Source organism: Cupressus sempervirens, chromosome 10 (assembly GCF_028749045.1).
Source record: "Cupressus sempervirens isolate cs-2001-9-10 chromosome 10, ASM2874904v1, whole genome shotgun sequence".
NCBI lineage: Eukaryota > Viridiplantae > Streptophyta > Pinopsida > Cupressales > Cupressaceae > Cupressus > Cupressus sempervirens.
This window is the reverse complement of record NC_143127.1, coordinates 582,910,695-582,931,351: the sequence shown is the minus strand read 5'-3', so window position 1 is coordinate 582,931,351 and position 20,657 is coordinate 582,910,695. Positions and strand designations below refer to the sequence as shown.

At 32.5% G+C, this 20,657-nt stretch overlaps 1 protein-coding gene across 1 annotated transcript in view; it reads right to left on the bottom strand.

Moving 5' to 3' along the window:
- Positions 1–15,419: 15,419 nt before the first annotated feature.
- Positions 15,420–20,657, bottom strand: part of LOC149535213 (epoxide hydrolase 3-like) — a 29,133-nt gene continuing 23,895 nt past the window's right edge. The window contains exons 4-5 of the mRNA XM_089803975.1: positions 17,337–17,581; positions 15,420–16,262 (exon numbers count right to left, since the gene is read on the bottom strand). Coding sequence (XP_089660101.1) covers positions 16,001–16,262; positions 17,337–17,581 — 507 coding nt within the window. The 3' untranslated portion in view covers positions 15,420–16,000. The remainder of the gene's footprint in view (positions 16,263–17,336; positions 17,582–20,657) is intronic.

Sequence of the window (20,657 nt, the reverse complement as noted above, 5' to 3'; positions counted from 1 at the left end):
AACAAGTCTCTAAAGATAATAAACAAGTATTTTCATGCTCTTCATTCATGGATAAGATATCACAAATTAGATTTTCTCCTTTCTTTGATGGCTATTGCTTTGTATGTCATCAATATGGATATTGGTTAAGAAATTGCAGATTTATGTCAAAGAGATTTACTAAGTTTCACTATGTTATTCTTTTCCAAAGATGAATACTCTAAGGTGCTACAAATGTAATATTTTTATCATACTAAGAAATTTTGCAAATTAACGTGGTTTCAAAAAAAAAAATCAAATACATTTTTAGAACACAATAAAAAGGTTAACATGGGTAAGAAATGGATGCCAAAGATTAAGTCTATGTTTGTGCAAGTTTCTATATATTCTGAAAAGAAGGATCCATAGATTATAGATAGTGGATGCTCTAAACATATGATAGGTGATAAGAAAAAGTTTACAGATCTAACAACTTATAAAGGTGGATGTGTAACTTTTCGTAATGACTCTTCTAGACAAATTAAAGGTTTGGGTTCCTTGATGCTTAGTGAGAAAATGCCTATACATGATGTCTATTTTGTTAAAGGATTAAAATACCATCTTCTAAGTTTAAGTCAAATTTTTGATAATGGCTATGAAGTATTATTTGATGAAAATGGTTGTCAAATAAAATTAAAAACAAGAAAAATTGTTGCAGAAGGTAAAAGATCTAAAGAAAATTTGTACAATTTGAAAGACATCACAAATACTAACAATCATGAAAGTGTTTGTCTTATGAGACAAGTTGATGAAGGTTGGTTATGGCACAAAAGGCTTGGACACTTGAATTTTGATAACTTGGTGAGAGTTAGTATGTACCGAAAAGTAAGAGGTATGTCACTCATACAAAAATCAGCCAATATTATTTGTGAAGGATGTCTACATGGTAAACAAACAATGGTTTTTTTTGCATCTAAAGATCATTATTCTTATAAGCCATTACAATTAGCGAATATTGATTTATGTGGTCCTACAAGGATAATGTCTATTAATAGCGAGAAGTATTTTATGTTATTCATTAATAATTATTCTAGGATGACATGGGTTACTTTCCTGATATACAAATCGAAAGCATTTAACAAGTTTAAGATTTTTAGGAAGATGGTGGAAAAGGAATCATATATGAAAATCAAGTGTTTAAGATTAGATAAAGGTGGTGAATTTACTTCTGATGAGTTCATTAACTATTACGAACAACATGGCATCGAAAGATAATATGCAATATCCAATTTATCCTCAACAAAATGGGGTTGCTAAGAGGAAGAATAGAACTATGAAAGAAATGGAAAGGGTTGGATGAGTCCAAACTACCAAACAAGTATTGAAAGAAGTTGTCTATATAATAGTGTACACACTAAACAAGGCACACATCAGCATAAAAACTACGCATACTCCATATGAACTTTGGTACAGTTATCCTACTTCAATGAAGAATTTCAAAATCTTTGGTAGTAAATGTTTTAATAAGAATTTAGAAGATAACATTGGAAGTTTTAATTTACATTGTGATGAAGGAATATTTTTACAATATTCTTCTCATAGTAAAAGCTTACAAGTGTTTTAACAAAAGGTTGAATAAAATTATTGAAAGAATACATGTCAAAGTGGATGAAGTTGTGTGGGATGGGAAAGTTAATGTAGAAAACACTTTAAATAAAAATTTTAGAAAATTGAGGCCAAGTCAGAATATGAAAAAGAAACAAATGAAAGTGAAGAGGAAGCAAAAAAAAAGACTCTTCTTGTCGTAGAAATGACAGGAACAAAAAAACATAAAGCCCATGTCGTAGATATATGAGGAAAAAAATCTGTTGATAAAATGCTAAAGAACTATCATCCTGAAGATCAGATTTTAGGGGCTAAAAGTATAAGTATTCAAGCAAGAAAAGTGGCATCTAAATCAAGTGAGCATGCAAACCTTTTCTTTCTTTCCAAAGTAGAACCAAAAAAATTAATGAGGAAAGAGTTGGTAATTTTTGGATAAAAGCCATGGAAGAAGAAATAAGTCAAATTGAAAAGAATAAGACATGGGATTTAGTACCTAGACTTGAAAATAAAAATCTAATAGGTGTTAAATGGGTTTTTAGAAACAAACTTGATGAAAATAGAAAGATAGTGATGAGGGCAAAACCCAAGACAAGTGAACACGACAGGAAAAGGGAAATATTATTATCAAAAGAGATTTGCTATAACATTTAGTACAACAAAAATGGACTCCGTGACATGCCCCTATGGGCTTACAATGTTATCAAATTCTAGAGAAAATCCTTATCATAGTACTTTCTCCCAAACTCCACCAAAAATTGTCTTGACAATGCTAGAAGTGACCTTAAGTAGCCCGAATTAGGTTTAGGGTTAGGAATACATTTTAGAATATGCTATTTGGCATCCACTACCAAAATAGAAGGTTCTAGAAAGCACATCAAAAGTTAGTGTAAAATTAGAAGAATCCAAAAATGGTAGTCCAACTTCCAGGAGGCATAAATTTTGATCTGAGATTCTGATTGACAAATCGTTTGCATTTCTAGAAAGCTCCCCAAGCGCTCTATATCCCTATGAATAGCTTTTCTTGTCCCCCATTTTTTGGGCCCATACGAGGCCATTTAGTGCCTCAAATCTGACTTTGAAGTGCTCTCAAGGGGTCTCCAAGCAACTTAAAACTACAATAACTTTCACACCCCAAAGCCTTTTGACTTGATTCTTTTTTTGAAGTGCTCTCAATTAAAATTATAATCATCCCTCCATCTTACACCCTATAACTCATCATAATTATGGCTCAATTATAAAATAACTATTTTTTACATTGGCACATATCCCAAGGTGCTCAAAAACTCTAACCCAAAAAACTAATAGTGGAACTATGAGAGTTGGAATATCTATTTGACCCAAATGGGTTTCCAAAAATGAAAACACTTTAAATAGAAACTAACACTAAGCATATTTTTGGGTGATACGGGATTGCCCTTACACCACTAGATGCTTTTGCATCAGATAGCATGGAGTAAAGAATAGTTAGTAGGTAAAGGATATGCTCAAATAGAAGGTGTAGACTTTGGGAAAATTTTCGCACTCATTGCTAGGTTTGAGGCAATTAGATATTTTATTACATTTTCAACATATAATTGTTTTTAAAATGTAGCAAATGGATGTTAAAACTACATTTCTCAATGGTATCTTGATGAAGAGGTATATATGGAACAAGTAGAAGGTTTTGAAAGAAAAGAATTTCCTAATCATGCCTACAGGTTAAAGAAGGAACTTTATGGTTTGAAACAAGCTATTAGAGCTAGTATCTCATTAACAATGGTTTTACAAGAGGAGGTGTTGATAGTAATCTATATGTTAAGATTAGTGATGATGATGTTCTTGTAGTCCCTGTTTATGTTGATGACATTGTATTTTGTTCTAATGATGATGCTTTAGGTCAAGATTTTCTAAGCTAATACAATCTAAATTTAAAATGTCAATGCTTGGAAAATTGTCATATTTTCTTGGATTACATATTTCTTGGATGAAAAATGGTGTATTTTTGTCACAAACTAGGTATGCCAAATAATAGCTTAAGAATTTCAACATGGAAGATTGAAAACTTATGGGAACACCAATGGTAACAAGTTGTAAGCTAACTTGGTATGACGATTTTCCTGATGTTAATCAAACAAGACATAGGTCTATGATTGGAAGTTTTCTTTATTTAACTACTTCAAGGCCTTATATTATCCAAGTTGAATGTCTTGTTGCATGTTTTCAATCTTCACCTAAGGATCTCATGTAAATTCAATCAAAAGAATTTTTAGATATATTAAGGGTACTCTTGATTGTGGGATTTGGTATCCTAAACATAATGATTCCAATTTTGTTGCTTATATTGATTCAGATTGTGCAAGTTGTATTGATGATAAGGAAAAGTACTTCAAGGGCAACATTCTTCTTGGGTGATAGACTTGTGTGTTGCCATAGTAAAAAGCAAGAGTCTAATACACTTTCTACCGTAGAGGCTAAGTATATAGTAGCATGTTCTTGTTTTCAACTTGTTCTTTGGATGGTTCAAACATTGTCATATATGAGGGTAAGAGTTTCTAAGCCAATTTCTTTTTTTTGTGATAATCAAAGTGCAATCAACATTTCTAAGAGTCTAGTTATGCATTCATGTACAAAGCACATTGATATTCATTATCATTTCATAAGAGAGCATGTGTTGAATTGTAATGTTGTGTTGGAGTTTGTTCCTTCTACTAATCAATTGGTTGATATCTTTACTAAACCACTACCAAAGGAAGTATTTGAAGGTTTACAAATGAGATTAGGGGTATTATCCCTCTCATCTCTCACATGGTCCCATTATCATGTGATGGGTTTCAAGTTGAACTTTCCATGCTTATCTTTGTCTAGTTTTGAAACCTTTGGTATGACCCTTTGTCACTGTTGTCAAGGGGGATAAAGTGCAATGTAGGTACAAGGTTTGGTGAGATTCAATTACGATGTGGTTTTATTGATCCTATTTGCATGATGGTTTTGCATTCTAGTTGAATGGGGGAGCATTGCTTCATAAGTTGACATTAATATTGAAGGGGGATTTGTTGAACCTGTTGTCTACTGTGGAGTTTGATCAGTCCCCAAGTGGGAGATTGTTAGTTTGTGGTGATTGATCAGGCAAGTATTGTACATACTTCATAAATTCTTTTGGGTTCAAGGTAGCACCCCAAAAAAAAAATTTGGGTCATGGCAGATGTATAGCTGATATATGGCTGGCATGTTGTAACCCTAAAGTTGCATAAAATTACTTGTATAAAAAGCTTAGGGTTAGGGATTTTTTTATTTTTGTGATGTAAAAATTGGTTCTTGTAGTGGTATTAAGCTATAAGGGATTACAGATTGTAATCAAGTTGTAATCACTGGATCGTAATAATATTGGACTTGTTTGGTGGACGTAGCCTAGGGATTGGATGAATCATGTTAAATCTTGGTGTCTTGTGTTCTTTTTTGTGTGATCTATTATTTTATATTATTGGTTATATTTGCATGTAATTGTTATTTTTGTCTGTGGTTTTACCCTAACAAGTGGTATTAGAGCCTAGTTGTGTTTTTTCAGTTATCCTCTGCAGAGAAGTCTCACGATTGAGTGGGAGCTATGGCAGAAGAGGGTAAGCTAAGGGTTGACAGATTTAATGGGCAAAACTTTCAGTTATGGAAGATGCAAATGGAAGACTGTCATTATGAAAAGGATTTATGGAAGTCGTTGGAAGGAAAAACCAAGAATCAAGGATCTATGTCAAATGATGATTGAGATCTTTTAGATAGAAAGAAACTTGGAAGCATTTGATTATGCCTGGCACCATTAGTGGTATTTAATATTACAAAAGCAAAGACGATGGAAGAGTTGATGCAAACCCTAGAAAAACTATATGAAATGCCCTCCGCTTCAAACAATGTATTTATCATGAAGCATTTATTTAATATGAAAATTGTAGAAGGTGGATCTATTGTGGATCATTTAAATGAGTTTAATATTATTACTAGTCAGTTATCTTTTGTGGGTATCAATTTTGATGAAGAAATTAGGGCTCTCTTAATTTTGTGTTCTTTGCTTAAAAGTTGGAATGGCTTGGTAATGGCTGTGAGCAATTTTTTTCTTGGATCTAGTACCCTAAAATATGATGACGTGATCGGTGTTATTTTGAGTGAGGAAACTTGTAGGAAAATCTTAGGTGGATCTACATTAGGAAGTGCTTTGAACGCACAAAGCAAAGGTAAAACGACTGAGAGAGGAATTAATTTCAAAAATCGTAGGATATCAAAAGGAAAGTCAAAGGGGAGGAGGTCTCAATCGAGAGGACCGAATGACTACTGGTACTATGGGAAACTAGGGCATAAAAAGAAAGATTGTTGGACTTGAAAGAAAAATGAAGAAGATAAACCACATGGAGACAAGGAAGCAAATGTGGTAAGTAATAAATCCTAAGAGGATGCTTTGCTTCTATTTCTAGAAAGTGTTGATGTTTCATGGGTGTTAGATTCTAGTGCTTCATTTCATGCTACACCTCATAGAGATTATTTGATTGATTATGTCCAAGGGGATTTTGGACTTGTTTATTTGGGGGATAATGAACCTTGTTAGATTGTTGGAAAGGAAAAAGTAAAGATTAAGTTGTAGAATGGGATTCATTGGATACTACATGAGATAAGACATGTTCCAAGGCTGAGTAGGAATTTAATTTCAGCAAAGCAACTCAGTGATGAGGATTGTGTAGTTACTTTTAATGATAAAAGTTGGAAGGTTTCAAAAGGTTCCCTTGTAGTAGCAAAAGGTGTGAAAGTAGGCACCTTATATCTTTGTATAGGTCATATTGTTCCTTCTACTTTAATTGTTTCAGAGAAAAATGAATGTTCAGGAACAGTTGCTGCAGTTAAGTAGGGAGAACAAATAGCTAGTGTAAATTTTGATATAGCGTTGTGGCACAACAGACTTGGGCACATGAGTGAGAAAGGTATGAAAGGACTTCATTCAAAGAATGTTTTACTAAGTCTAAAATGTGTTAATATGGATTTTGTGAAATTTGTATGTATGAAAACAAAAGAGAGTGAGTTTTGTGAAGTCTAGGAAGGAAACCAAAATAGGGAAATTAGATCTTGTGCATACAGATGTATGGGGACTAGCTTAGGTATCTTCCCTTGGTGGCTCTCATTATTATGTTACATTTATTGATGATGCAACTAGAAAAGTATGGGTTTATTTCCTTAGAAATCTAATGTGTTTCAAACTTTTTAAGAAATGGAAATGCTTGGTTGAAAATGAGACTGGTAAGAAATTAAAATGTCTCAGATCTGATAATGGTGGTGAGTATTGCAGTCATGAATTTGAAGATTTATTTCTTCACTAATAGTATTCGTAGACATAAAATTATTCCAAGCACTCCACAAGAAAATGGAGTGGTTGAACGCATGAATAAGACTATAATTGAGTGTGCAAAAAGCATGAGGTTGCATGTTGGGTTGCCCTTATACATGTGGGTGGAGGCTATCAATATTGTTGTATATTTGATTAATAGAGGTCCCTCTACTCTTTTGGGTTGTGGTATTCCAAAGGAAGTATAGACTAGTAAGAAGGTGAGTTATTCTTTTCTCAAAATCTTCGATTGTGAAGCTTTTGCTCATATAGATTCTAAAAATAGAACCAAGCTGGAAGCTAAGTCAAAGAAATATGTATTTTTTGGATATGGCATTAATGAATTTGGTTATAGGCTTTGGAATTTTAAAAATCATAAAATTGTAAAAATCAAGGATGTCATATTCAATGAGAAAGTGTTATACAAAGATATGTTGCAACACTATGAGAAGAAAGAAGATGACTATGTAGTGTTGGATGATACTCTAAAAGATGATGTTTCACCCATTCCTCATGATGTACAATAGCTGCAACAACAAATACCACACGCACCAGTGAATGTTAGATGGTCAACAAGGAAAATTAGACCTCCACCAAGACTTTCTCCCTCTTTATATTCTATTTTACTTAATAATGCTAGTGAATCTGAATGTTATGATGAAGCTATATAGGTGGATACTAAGATTCAGTGGAAGTCTACAATGAAAGATGAAATGGACTCTTTCCTAAAAAACAAGACATGGGATTTATGCAAGTTGCCTGCAGGTAAAAGGAATTTAGAAAATAAGTGGGTTTAAAGGTTAAAAGAAGAGGATGGAGGTAAGAAAAGATTTAAATCCAAGTTAGTTGTAAAAGGATTTGCACAGAAAAAGAGCATTGATTTTGATGAGATATTCTCTTGTTGTTAAGATGACTTCTATCTGCATTGTTTTAAGTATTGTGGATACTAAAGATTTTCATTTAGAGTAGCTTGATGTTAAAACAACCTTCCTTCATGATGATTTGGATGAAGAGATATGTGGCTCAGCCACAGGGTTTTGAGGTCAAAGATAAGGAGAACATAGTGTGCAAACTGAAGAAAAGTGTATATGGCTTGAAGCAAGCACCTCGATAATGGTTCTGAAATTTGATAGTTTTATGCATGAGCATGGATATAGTAGGTTCCATTTAGATCATTGTGTTTACTCTAAGAGGTTGGAAAATGATAGCTACATTATTTTATGTTTATATGTTGATGATATGCATGTAGTTGGGTCTAACATAGATCAGATTAAGGGGTCGAAATTCTAGTTAGCACATGCATTTGCTATAAAAGATTTGGGGTCAGCAAAACAAATCCTTGGTATGAAGATTTGCAGAGATAGGAAGAATAGGAAATTGATGCTATCTCAGGCTGATTATGTTGAGAAGGTGTTGTAACTTTTCTCTATGGAGAATGCTAAAGCTATCAGCACACCTTTACCTATCATTTGAAGTTGACTAACGAGATGTGTCCTGAGACACAAGAAGAGGAGGATAAGATGTCCAAGGTACCCTATGCTTTAGTTGTAGGAAGTTTGATGTACTCTATGGTATGTACAAGGCCAAATATTGCACATGCAGTGGGAGTCATTAGCAGGTATATGAGTCATCCAAGAATTGAGCATTGGAATGCAGTCAAATGGATTCTTAGATATTTGAGAGGAACATTCAATAAGTGTTTACACTTTGGGGGCTCTACTACTAACTTATAGGGCTATGTTGACTCAAATTTGGCAGGGGATATTGATACCAAGCGGAGTGCTACAAGTTATGGGCTTTACTGTTGGTGGGGTTGTTGTGAGCTGGGTTTCTCGGTTACAAAAGGTTAATGCTTTATCCACTACATAGGTAGAGTATGTTGTTGCTATAGAGGCAACCAAGGAGATGGACAAAAGAAGAGGAGGATAAAATGTCCAAGGTACCCTATGCTTCAACTGTAGGAAGCTTGATGTATGCTATGATATGTACACAAGAAGAGGAGGATAAGATGTCCAAGGTACCCTATGCTTCAACTGTAGGAAGCTTGATGTGGCTTCAATTTTTTTTGGAAGAATTGGGACACCCTCAGAGGGATAATTATTTTTTTATCAATAGCTAGAGTGTCATTCATCTTTCCAAGAATTCAGCTCTACATTCAAAGACAAAACACATTCAGTTGTAGTACCATTTCATTCAATTAGTTTTAGATGATGGACAGTTAAAGCTGGATAAGATACATACAAATGACAATCCAATGGATATGTTTACAAAGATAATGACAAGGGAGAAGTTGAATTCCTCTTCAGCTTCATTTGATCTTCTTGATTGTACATGAATAAAAGACCAACAGAGTCTAGGGTGGTTTATCTAGTGGGAACCCCATGTGGTAGCAGTATTGCTATAGAATCAGTCTCCAAGTGGGAGATTATTGTCTAGTGTGGAGTCTGATCAGTCCCTAAGTGGGAGATTGTTAGTTTGTGGCAACTGATCAAGGAAGTATTCTACATACTTCATAAATTCTTTGGGGTTTGGAGCAGTGCCCCAAAAAAAAAAATTTGGGTCGTGACCGACGTATAGCTGACATATGGCTAACATGTTGTAACCCTAAAGAAACATAAAATTACTTGTATAAAAGGGCTTAGGGTTAGGGATTATTTTATTGCTGTGATGTAAAAATTGGTTCTTGCAGCAGTATTGAGCTGTAAGGGATTATGGATTGTAATCAGGTTGTAATCAATGGATCGTAATAATATTGGACTTGTTGTTTGGTGGACGTAGCCCAGGGATTGGGTGAACCATGTTAAATCTTGGTGTCTTGTGTTCTTTTTTGTGTGAGCTATTATTTTCTGTTATTGCTTATATTTGCATGTCATTGTTATTTTTGTTCGTGATTTTATCCTAACAGAACCTTTCGTATTTATATTTATCATTGATGTTAATTGGTATTTTCATTGATGTCAACTTATGATGTTTGGAGATTAAGATTTGTGAGTTAGAGCTTGCAGTTAGTAAAAAAGTTATTGTAATTATATGATAGCTCATATAACTTTATAAATCTGCAAGAAATAGATATTGATGTTATCTACAAATTTTATCCTTCCACAAAAATCTTTATTAACATTTAGAAGATAAAACATATCAAATTGTGAAAATCATCAGTTGCTAGAGGAAGTTCAGAATTTAAAAATAAAAAATGAAAATGAAAAAAATGAGAACAAAAATGGTTTTTTCATGTAATAATAATACTTATGGCTTCCAAAATTGAAAGGTGATGAAATTGATCAATAATGTATAAAGAAATTATAAAAAATAATCAAGTTGATCTTATTTATTAATTTGTTGCATTTAATTTGACAGCTATAACCAGAATTTGGTTATTATGTTGCACAATAATGATAATAAAAAATTGGTGAAAGAATTTGTGTGAAGATCAGAATGCACACCTACAAAATTGTAGGTTGAAGAAGAGTTATGAAATGGACTAGAATATTGAAGAGAAGAGAATGATTGTAGATTTGTGAACAAAAGAAAATTTAGTTACTTGGCGTTGAAGATAAATTTTATTTTTCGCACGAGAAAATTAGGGAATATTTTAAACAAAAAATATTGAGAGGTTTATTTCTATTTTCTATTTATTTCTCTCACTTGTGTGATAGTGACAATTCCAAATTCAGATTTGTGGATCAAAATCGTTGATTTAAATCTACATATTATTTTGACAAGTCCAATTTATCTTGGATCAAGATTTATTGATAGGAAGGTTTTTTGATGAATGGAACTTGGTTTAAAAATTGTTATTGTTCCAATGTCAGAGATATTTTTCTAAGATTATATACTTGTTGTAATCAGATTTCGACACAAATTTAAGTTGAATCTGTGATAGAAATATTAAGTGCTAACAAGCTAGAAAAGTGTGATAAGAAGTTGGCTAATTATTCCAAATAGTTTTGAGCTATAAGGCATATTTGTGTATTTTTTTGATCTGGAAAAAAAAAAGTCAAATATTTGAAAGGAAACAAAGTAATCCTCTGAATTTATTATTTACAAATTGTATAAGAGCCCATTTGGTTTCTAGAATACAATTAGAATAGTTATTGAAAATTAGAATATGTGGTTATGTTCTTATTTTGGTGTGGAATGGGAATTGGGTAGGAATATGTATTCCCATTAGCCCCAAATGAGCATAGATCCATTCCCAAAAATACTTGTTATTCAAATGGAGAATAGGAATACATTTTCTTTTGCCTCTCATCTTGCATCTAGGATTGCTCCAAATTGCAGATATTTCATTGTGTCACCATGTCCAGATCCGCCATTTGCAGCCAATAACCATCGCCTACAAATATGACACTACCCTTTGCAATAGAAGATCTTAAAAACCAGTGGATTGTTCGTGAACTCCCTCGCTAAATATTTTGTCTAGACATTCTCAACAACAATGTGCTCTGAGTTGCCAACAGCTCTTACCCATGACCATTTGTGGTCATCTAAGGATAAATTTGGAGATTTATGTTTGTCTGAATGTTGTGCAACTAATGGCTTGTTGGGCTCCCTTTGCATGGCTATTTGTGGAAAACTTGGGCCACATTTGAAGGCGAGTGATGGATAAATGTTTTTTTTAATTCAGATTCTAATGCGAGATTATTTTGAGATGGAGAAGTTGTGATTGATTTGGGGGAAACATGGGTACCATTCCCCGTTTGAAATATTAACTACTGCAAAATTTCAATAAAACACTATTTGGGAAAAACTCAAAGCTTTAAACTTGTTGGGGTTATTCATGCAAATGAGGTGAGACTATTGGCTGATTCTTACACTCTTGAGCCTTATAGCAGCTCTATCATTAATGAGAGTTTGGTTGTACATCAAGATCAAAATGCTATTCTGCTAGGTGCATATCTTATGTGACCGACTGCCTCTATCAATGAGGAGGTAGATGTATAATGAAAAAGTATGTCGCCACTAAGATCACTAATTTCCATAGAAAATACTTTACTCCCTCTTTGCTCTTCACCCATGCTATCTCAGGCCATTCCTTCCTACAATTATCCCATTTTCAAAACTATATACGATGTTTTCATTAATCGCCACTGGAAGGAGACAAATCAAATTGCAGCAAGTCTCATGTATCATATGACCAAACAAATGATTCTGAGTGTTCTATAGAATATGAAAAAATTGACAAATTTTTTTAAGTTAAACCAAATTCCTAATTAAATTTTAGTGAACCAAACACGATTGGAATTGTCATTTTCCATTCTCATTCCCATTCTTATTTTCTATTGTAATTTCCTATTCCTATGCTTATAACCAAACGTGCCCTAAGGGAAGTGGGTCCTTCTAGTTTGAGAAATGGTTGCTTTTTTTTGTTAGAAAATAAAACTTAGCATTTTTTGTTTTTATCCATGCTTTTTTGGATAAAGCTTCTTTTCTTAGTGTGTAAGCTAACTAAGGAATACTTTTGATTTTTCAGTTTTATTCTTATTTTTCTACTAGTTTATGCCTTGAGAAAGCCTATATTATTGTAATTATTTCATTGTAATTAATGAGAAGTTTCATTTTTCATCTTCTGTTTTGAATTTTTTGTTTCTACAATTGCATATTTTGTTCTATCATTCTAGCTAGATTATTTGTTAGTTAAGCTAAAATTTTGCACTTTTTATTGTGGAGTGGGTGCTCCTAGAGATAGAGATGGATGTTCCTTGGATTTTTAGCTCCTAAATGTAAAAGGTGTTGGTGCTTTCTAGAGTTGTAGCTCTAAAACTATTTGCCTCAAAGGTCTAGTGAAAAGGAAGGATTGAAGAGTGTGGTTTATTATCATACAAGATTTTCCATGTTGAAATATTGTCACTTTGTAATGCATTGTCTATCTTACTCATATGTTAAAATTCATAACTTGTGATTGTTTCAAGTTTTTAAAATTAATTTAAACCATTGATAAACCCCCCCCCCCTCAGTGGACGTTGTCTACTGTGCCACTAGAATGCACCAATTTACAATGAAAATATAAATTTGTTAGATTATTTAACACTGCATGTGGTGCATATAAGTTGTCTGATAGTCATTGGCCTTTCAGTGGTGTTTGTATTCCAACACCTACTAAACTTTGAAGAAATTGTATCTTGTATATACTTACGACGATCCATAAATTAATGTTTTTCCATATAATAGGAGCGCTATTAGAATGATCGAGAGTCCAATAATCCCCGACTTTACTAGCTTAAAGGACTTTTAAAATATCAAAAATGGGTGAGAATTCAGGAATGGTGGATAGAGGCAGATGATATTGTCATTGTATTGTATGATTGTATTTATTTATCAAACTTTGTGTTTCCATTTGCCAATTGACAACTTTTCTGACCAAGACAATTTTTCCATCAAAAAATAAAATTCTAGGAACAAAGTTTTATGTTGTTTTTATGTTGGTTGTTGAACTTGGTTGAGTTTAAGGCTGTTATGCCTTTGTTTTTATATTTCCTTAGCTTTTTTAGATCTAGTACGAGCAATATTTATGTTATACCTATTGAAACTCTTTAGTTAAGTTCTCGAACTATTTTTTTGTGTTTTAAGTGGTAGGGGATAATTTTGGATGGTGGCAATATGTTGATAGTTCACCTGTTTAACTGTTTAATGGGCCAGCCCCCTAGTTTTGGTTGCTTTTAAGTCAAAACATAATATTTATCAAAAAAAAAAAAAAGATTAATAAATATTATTTTTTGAAATTCAAATTATCAAATTAACAAAAAAAAGTCATTTAAAAAACTTCATCAAAAAATGTATTATGAAATATTGATAAGAAAAATACAAAAAAAAAATATGAAAGACTAACATCATTAACAAATATTCAATTGACTAAATAAATTAGAGAAACTAAAAATATATATTTAAAAAAAAAACTAAACTAATATAAAAAATAATTTAAAATAATTTAAAAACTAAAATCTAAATCAATTTAAAAAAATCAAAAGTTAAATAAATAAGATCACAACGTGAGCTAATGTGGAGATAACAATTATTTTTTTTAATAAATAGAAAAAGAAAAACAATAGTTAAAAGTAGAGATAACTAATAAATAGCAAAACAAGAGTTAAAAGTGGAGTGAGATAAAAACTTACTAGTAAATAATTAACCAAAAGGATTTACAATTTTTTGGCCAAACTGACAACTTGTCTAGCCAACTCAAAACTTTTCCAACCAACTGACAACTTTTTTTGTCAAAAATTCAATTTATAAAAACAAAATTCTCACAAACAGCCTATCAGCTAAATAATTTAAAAACTAAAACCTAAATCAATTTTAAAAATTAAAAGTGAAATAAATAAAGATCACAACACAACTAATTTTTTTTAAATAAGAAAAAAAAAAGTTAAAAGTGGAGATTTAAAATATAATCTTATGTGAACAAATTAGATTATTAATAATTTTCAATTTAAATAACATAATATTTACTAAAATATTTTAAATAGATTAATAGATATTATGTATTTAAATTCAATTTATCAAATTTATAAAAATAAAAATATTTAAAAAAATTAAAAATCATTAAAAAAATCTATTATGAAAAATTAATAAGAGATATACAAAAATAACGATATGAAAAAATAACATATCTAACATGTCAACTAAATAAATTATAGAAACTAAAAAATAATATTTATTTTTTTCTATTAGATATAAAAGTTTCAGAACAAAAAAAGCAACCAAAGTACCACCACAAAAATCAACAAGGAGGCCAAGCCTCATTAAAGAAGAACAGATTCAGCTGTACAACATAACAAAAAGAGGAGAAAGACTAGCTAACTAAGAACATCATAGTAATTGACCACCCAGGCAGTCCAACCTAAGGGACCCTCCATAAAAAAACTAAACTAATATAAAAGATAAACTAAAATAATTTTAAAATTAAAATATAAATCAATTTTAAAAATCAAAAATTAAATAAATAGAATCAAACATAAGCTAATGTGAAGATCACAAGTAGTTTTTTTTAAAATAAATAGAAAAAGAAAAAAAAAATAGTTAAAAGTGAAGATAACAACTAATAAATATCAAAACAAGTGTTAAAAGTGGAGTGAGATAAAAACTGGCTGGTAAATAATTAATTAAAAGGATTTACAATTTTTGGATCGGACCAAATGACAGCTTTCCTGACCAACTACAATTTTCTCATCAAAAATTCAATTTATACGAACAAAGTTCCCACAAATAACCTATCGGCTAAAAAATAACACCATATTAATAAGAAATTTTGAAATAGTAGGAAAAACCCATCTGAGCAGTAACGCAAGCTTAAGTGTCCAATGCCATTCGCTAGTTCATCAAACAATCTTAGAGTAATTAACTGTCCATGTCTCTACTATATTTCAATAATAATAACAATAATAAACCACTGCTCTTTTAGTAAAATTTTGAATGCATGTTAATAAACTTCACCCATCACTTGGTATTATCACATAAAGCTTGGACTCCTTAGCACTTCTATGTAATATGCCAAATGCATTGATTCATACAAAATAGCTCACATTAAATTATCTGTATCTTAATTGCTCTTTGAATTCTAAAACATAAATCCACATTCATGCAAAGAAGCATCCTGTAATCATACAAGAAGCTTTCTCAAGGATTACCCAGTAATAGATGATTAATAAGGTTAATCTTGCAACAAAGGATAATAATTTCCGATGTCTTGTATCACAAATATGACGATTTGCCTAAATCTTAGAAGAAAACATCCTGACGAGAGAGAGCACGAATGATGCCAGACACTTGTTCAAAGACGACAATTCTTCCCACAGTGGCAGGTGCAGGACAAGTCAAGTGTGGCTTATGAATATTACGATTGTAAATTTGTAGGATTTTCTTTTCATATGGAAGCTTGGTGCCAAAGAGTATGCATTAAATCCACCTTGTAGAAACTTAAATCTCCATTTTTTGTTATACATTTTGGTCCATAATAACAAACACAATTATTTCGGTGACAAATTCGACATATACTTAGCCAAGTAACATGCCAACACACAAATAGGCGCACGGACTAGTCAAAGTTTTCAATCACAGTTTCAATTTTTATGGATTAGAATTTTGAAGAGATTCAGCAGTTTAGAGGGCTGGCAATTTGAATTTCCCAAAGAACTCCAGAATGTGTTGAGAAATTTCGTGTGGCCTTTCTTGCTGGATAAAGTGATGACCATCTTTAATAACAACTATTTCCTCAAGGAAGGGCACATTTTCCTTTAAGCCTCCTCCATGGACATAGTTTTTGGTACCAAGGGTCTTGTATACCAAATCTTTATCTCCAACTATATATTTGGTTGGAACTCTGATTTTGGCCCCAGTCCAAGGGGCTAGAAGCTCCCAATCTCTGCGCCAAAAGTAGCACATTGTCAGAGTAAAGATCACACGCCTTAATAAAGCTTCTAAAAACATCACTATGTTTCAACAAAATATAAGTACATCTGCACAACCTTAGTTGTTATGCATTAGTGTCTATTTCAATTGTTTTTGAGAGAGTAAGTATCTCAAAATGAAGTCTGCACAAATTATCTCTTATCGACAATTGAAGATATAACTTCTGCCAAACTAGAGGCAAATAAGTAAACAAACATAATTGAATACATCATTCATTATTCAAAATTCTGGACAAAAAATTAAATTTTACAATGAAAAAGAATGGCATACAAACATTTAGTAAATTAGAATTTATTTTTGAAATATAGCCGAAGAAGATGACATGGTAAGGGAATGGAGGGGTATAAAGAACTCTCATTCTAATTCATGCAATCTGTAGTTTTGAGCATGTCAATTTCGCTTATGTTTCATGACGTAGTGGTCATTGGTTTGTTTACAAGCATATATTGCAAGCTCCAATTCTTTGCTTCATGTCAGTCGTCTTAATACCGTTCTAGATTTAGTACACTATTTATTCTTACTGGTTTTGGGAACAAACATCTCTAAGGGGATGCACAACACTGAACACAGTATTAGGAGTATCTTATAACCTGTTTTTTCTTTTGGCTCATAGTCTACATATTCATTTAGTGGAGACAATATAATGTTATGTTTAACTTTAGATTAATGAAGTATGCTATTTAATACGAAGAATCATAATTTTTGGCCTCATGGATTTTCATTTACCTTTATATTTCCACATTTGATCTTTCAAATTATGTTTTGCAAACCATACTATGTTCCTTTTAAGAAAGTTGCAAAATCCAGGGAAAAAGGCATTAACCATATTCAGTTTCATTCAGTAAAGCCCTAGGATGGACCATAATATATTAGCTCAACTGCTCTTTCATAATCTATCTTTTTGAGAAGTAAATAAATTAAATAAATAAAAACCACCAATCACCTGAAAATAATGTACAGAATATTTTTTAAAAAAATTAAATAGTACATTATTAACATTCTAAAGATGTAAGTTTGGAGAACATACAACTCAAGCACTCGATAGTAGTTCAAACCACCAGTAAAGCCTGTTTTGGCAAACATTTTGGCAAAATATTGGATATCTTCCTCAGTCATCCAAGAAGGAAGGGTTGCCGGAACCTCAAGAACATCTAATATTCCTTGATCTGTAGGTGCAGAAAACAAACCTCCTCGTGCAGTTCCCACTAGAAACTTTTTCATAACTTCTTTAGAGTCATATCTTGCAAATTCCTCTTCTACTCTTCCAGCTTCCTGTGCCATTTCAAATCTCTTTTGTAGTTAGTTCAGAGAAAAACATACTATAGCATAAATATCATACAGAAGAACATGCCTTCTCGATGTTCTTAGTTTAAATTATGTTCAGTTGGGCATATACAACATGTTCACAGCAAAGTCTTAGTAATACCCTGGTGTAGGGTAGAGGAGCCTGTAATTTTTAGGCACAAGTAAGCATGTGCCCAGAGCATCATCCTCGAGCACGTTGGGCAAGTTTTTGGGACAGAAGTGTGGCCAGCTTACAAGTAATCAAAGAGAAAGTTGAATCAAGCGTTATTTTTTAAAGTAAAGAGAAGCAAGTGGGACATTTTGGTACCAACATATGGCCTACTTACAAGAAATCGAAGAGATTTGGAATTTCGAGAACTCGAAGAATGATCCTAAGGAAAAAGAGTGGTTGGAGGCATGGACACAATTGACTTGGTTCCACAAATTCCAATCTAAAGATCCCAACACTTGACAAGACAAGATCACTTAGCATCACTTGATCTTAGATGGGTTAAAATGAATTTTGATGGAGACACTACAGGGAACTTGCATCTCAAGTAGGGGTTGCTTTTTCTGGGGATGCCAATGGAAAGCCTATTCTCATTTTGTTTTTTGACTTCAACTTGACTACAACAATATGCAAGAGTAGAGTGCAATGTTGTGAAGTTTGGAGGATGCCTTAAATAGAGGATGGTGATAACTCGTGGCAAAAGGGGGAGTCTGAATTAACCATTAACTCTTCAAAAAATAGTAAAATACAAATCCAAAGCTTCACTCTTGTATATCATCCTCTCAAAATAAAAAAAACAGTAAAGTAAGTTTGAAAAATTTCTCCTTGTACTCCTCAAGCAGACAGGGAGTTGTTTTTCAGACTGTGCAGCTAATCTAGGATTGCGTTGGTAGGAAGGGAGGAAAGCCATTTCAAATTGTGGGAAAGTACATTACTAAATGTTTGCTAGAGTTGCCTAATAAGGGACAGTTTACAAATATTGAAGATAACTGAATATAGAAAGTTGTGCCACATATTGAATGTTATTGAAAGGATTGATGCCACCTGCCACAGTGGACATAGGAACAATTGTGTTGTATTTTCATCTCATTCAATTTTTATAATCAGTGTTACAAGTCTTGCTGAATCCTAAGCCGGACCAGCCTTGCTGTGTATGAGAAGCTCGGGACTCGTACTCAGGGAGTCTAAACCAAGTCTGCTAGACTCGGTAGACTCACTGGGTCCCGAGCTCAGGACTTTGCTGTGACAGAAGAACATATAAATATTAAAATAAACATTTTTTTATTGTTATTAACTTTTTCATTTTGGATTTACATTAGCCTGCCAACCCTAAAAGACCATTCTATTGTTTGCGAACACAAGGAGAGGAAAAAAGGCATATGAGAGAAAATTTTGAGGCACAGAAGAGTAGACATGTATATCGATTGAAGAGGAGATAGTCATTGTTAATTGTTTGTGCAAGATAGTAACTTGCATACATGCACTTAGAGGATTTGAAAGAAGGATTTGGAGAAGGCCTCTACAAATTCGAAGTGCATTTGTTCATTTTTGGAGCAAACTTCAAAAGGTCACTAATTTTTTATTTTTAAATTTCAAGGTTGCATGGGAACAGGGGTACTTGGGGTACTTAGGGTACCGGTATGGGCACGGGTACAGCTATTTTTCAAAATAGGGGATGGGGGTACTTGGGTATGTCAAACTTAATTTTTTATTATACTTTGATATTTATAGAAAATCTGAAATTATGAGTCACAACAATTATTTTTCAAAACAAAAACAGTGATAAAGTTTGCAAATGTAATTACTGTTTTCAGTTTCAGATTTGTTATGTTTGTAATAATAATATATAATAAACGTCTAGATGCATAACAGAGAAGGCAGACTTTAAACATGAACAAGAAGATCATAAATCATACGACAATGACATATTGTAAATGATAAACTTGTGATCTGAACAGTAATAAAGTTTATTGTTAATCAATATTGTATCAAACTGATTAGGTATTGAATTAAGTTTGATAAACAAGAAACGGATATGCAAACAAAAAACTGAAAAAAACAATCAGAAATCTTAATCAAGGTCCTTAGCTATGATGCTCCACTGAGTACCCGGTACTTGAGATACGTGTACCCGGCAGTTGGGTACGTGGGTACGTGTACCAGGGGTGTGGGTATGAGTACCCATGCAACCTTGATTTTTTTAATGTTTCATTTTATGTTGATGGAAAAAGTAAGAAACCCTACTTTTATTATTTCTTTATTTTCTTTATTTTTTATTTAATTAGAATTTGTAGATGCTGATTTTTTTCATTTACGATACATTGCAGATTAATGTCTGAGCCTGGTAGTACTGGGAGCCCAAATGCAAACCCAACCAAAAAGGATAGGGCTTGGAAACATGTCATCCTCTGGTCAGAAAATTAAGTAATATATTTTCATTACAAAACAAAATATAGTGGGAGAGTTATTAAATAGTTGAAATATCAACTCGCACATATATCACAGCATGATGCCAAACCACGCAAAAAAGCACCTATTGATGTTATATGTGAAGTGCAAGCTCTAATAGGGAATTTGAAGAGAAAAAACAACTCAAACAAAAGCATACAAAAGAAATGGTGGACAGGCTTCTTCATATCCTTGACCTCCATTTCCTGCATCCACAAGTAGTGGCATTGAGAGTGTGAGCATTGCGTATGAAGTTCATAAAAAGAAAACTGCAAGATTCCTTTTTGTTCCACGCATGACTCTGGGTGCCCAACTATCACTTGAGAGCATGACTTGGAAAAAGAAGCACGAGGCTCTGAAAATTACAACTGGAGAATTTTGGTTCTACAACAACTTTCCATTTCATGTGACAAGGTATTCATTATTATTTTGGTTTCTATATCTTGATTTTCTTGCTTTAAAAAGTATGCCACATTGATTATTTTAATTTTTAAAAGTTGAAAGTAAAATTTAATATTCATTGTGTTTATATAATTTGTTTTAAGTCTCCTTATTGGAAAATTATGGTAGACATTGTTACTGTCACATTGATTATTTTAATTTTTA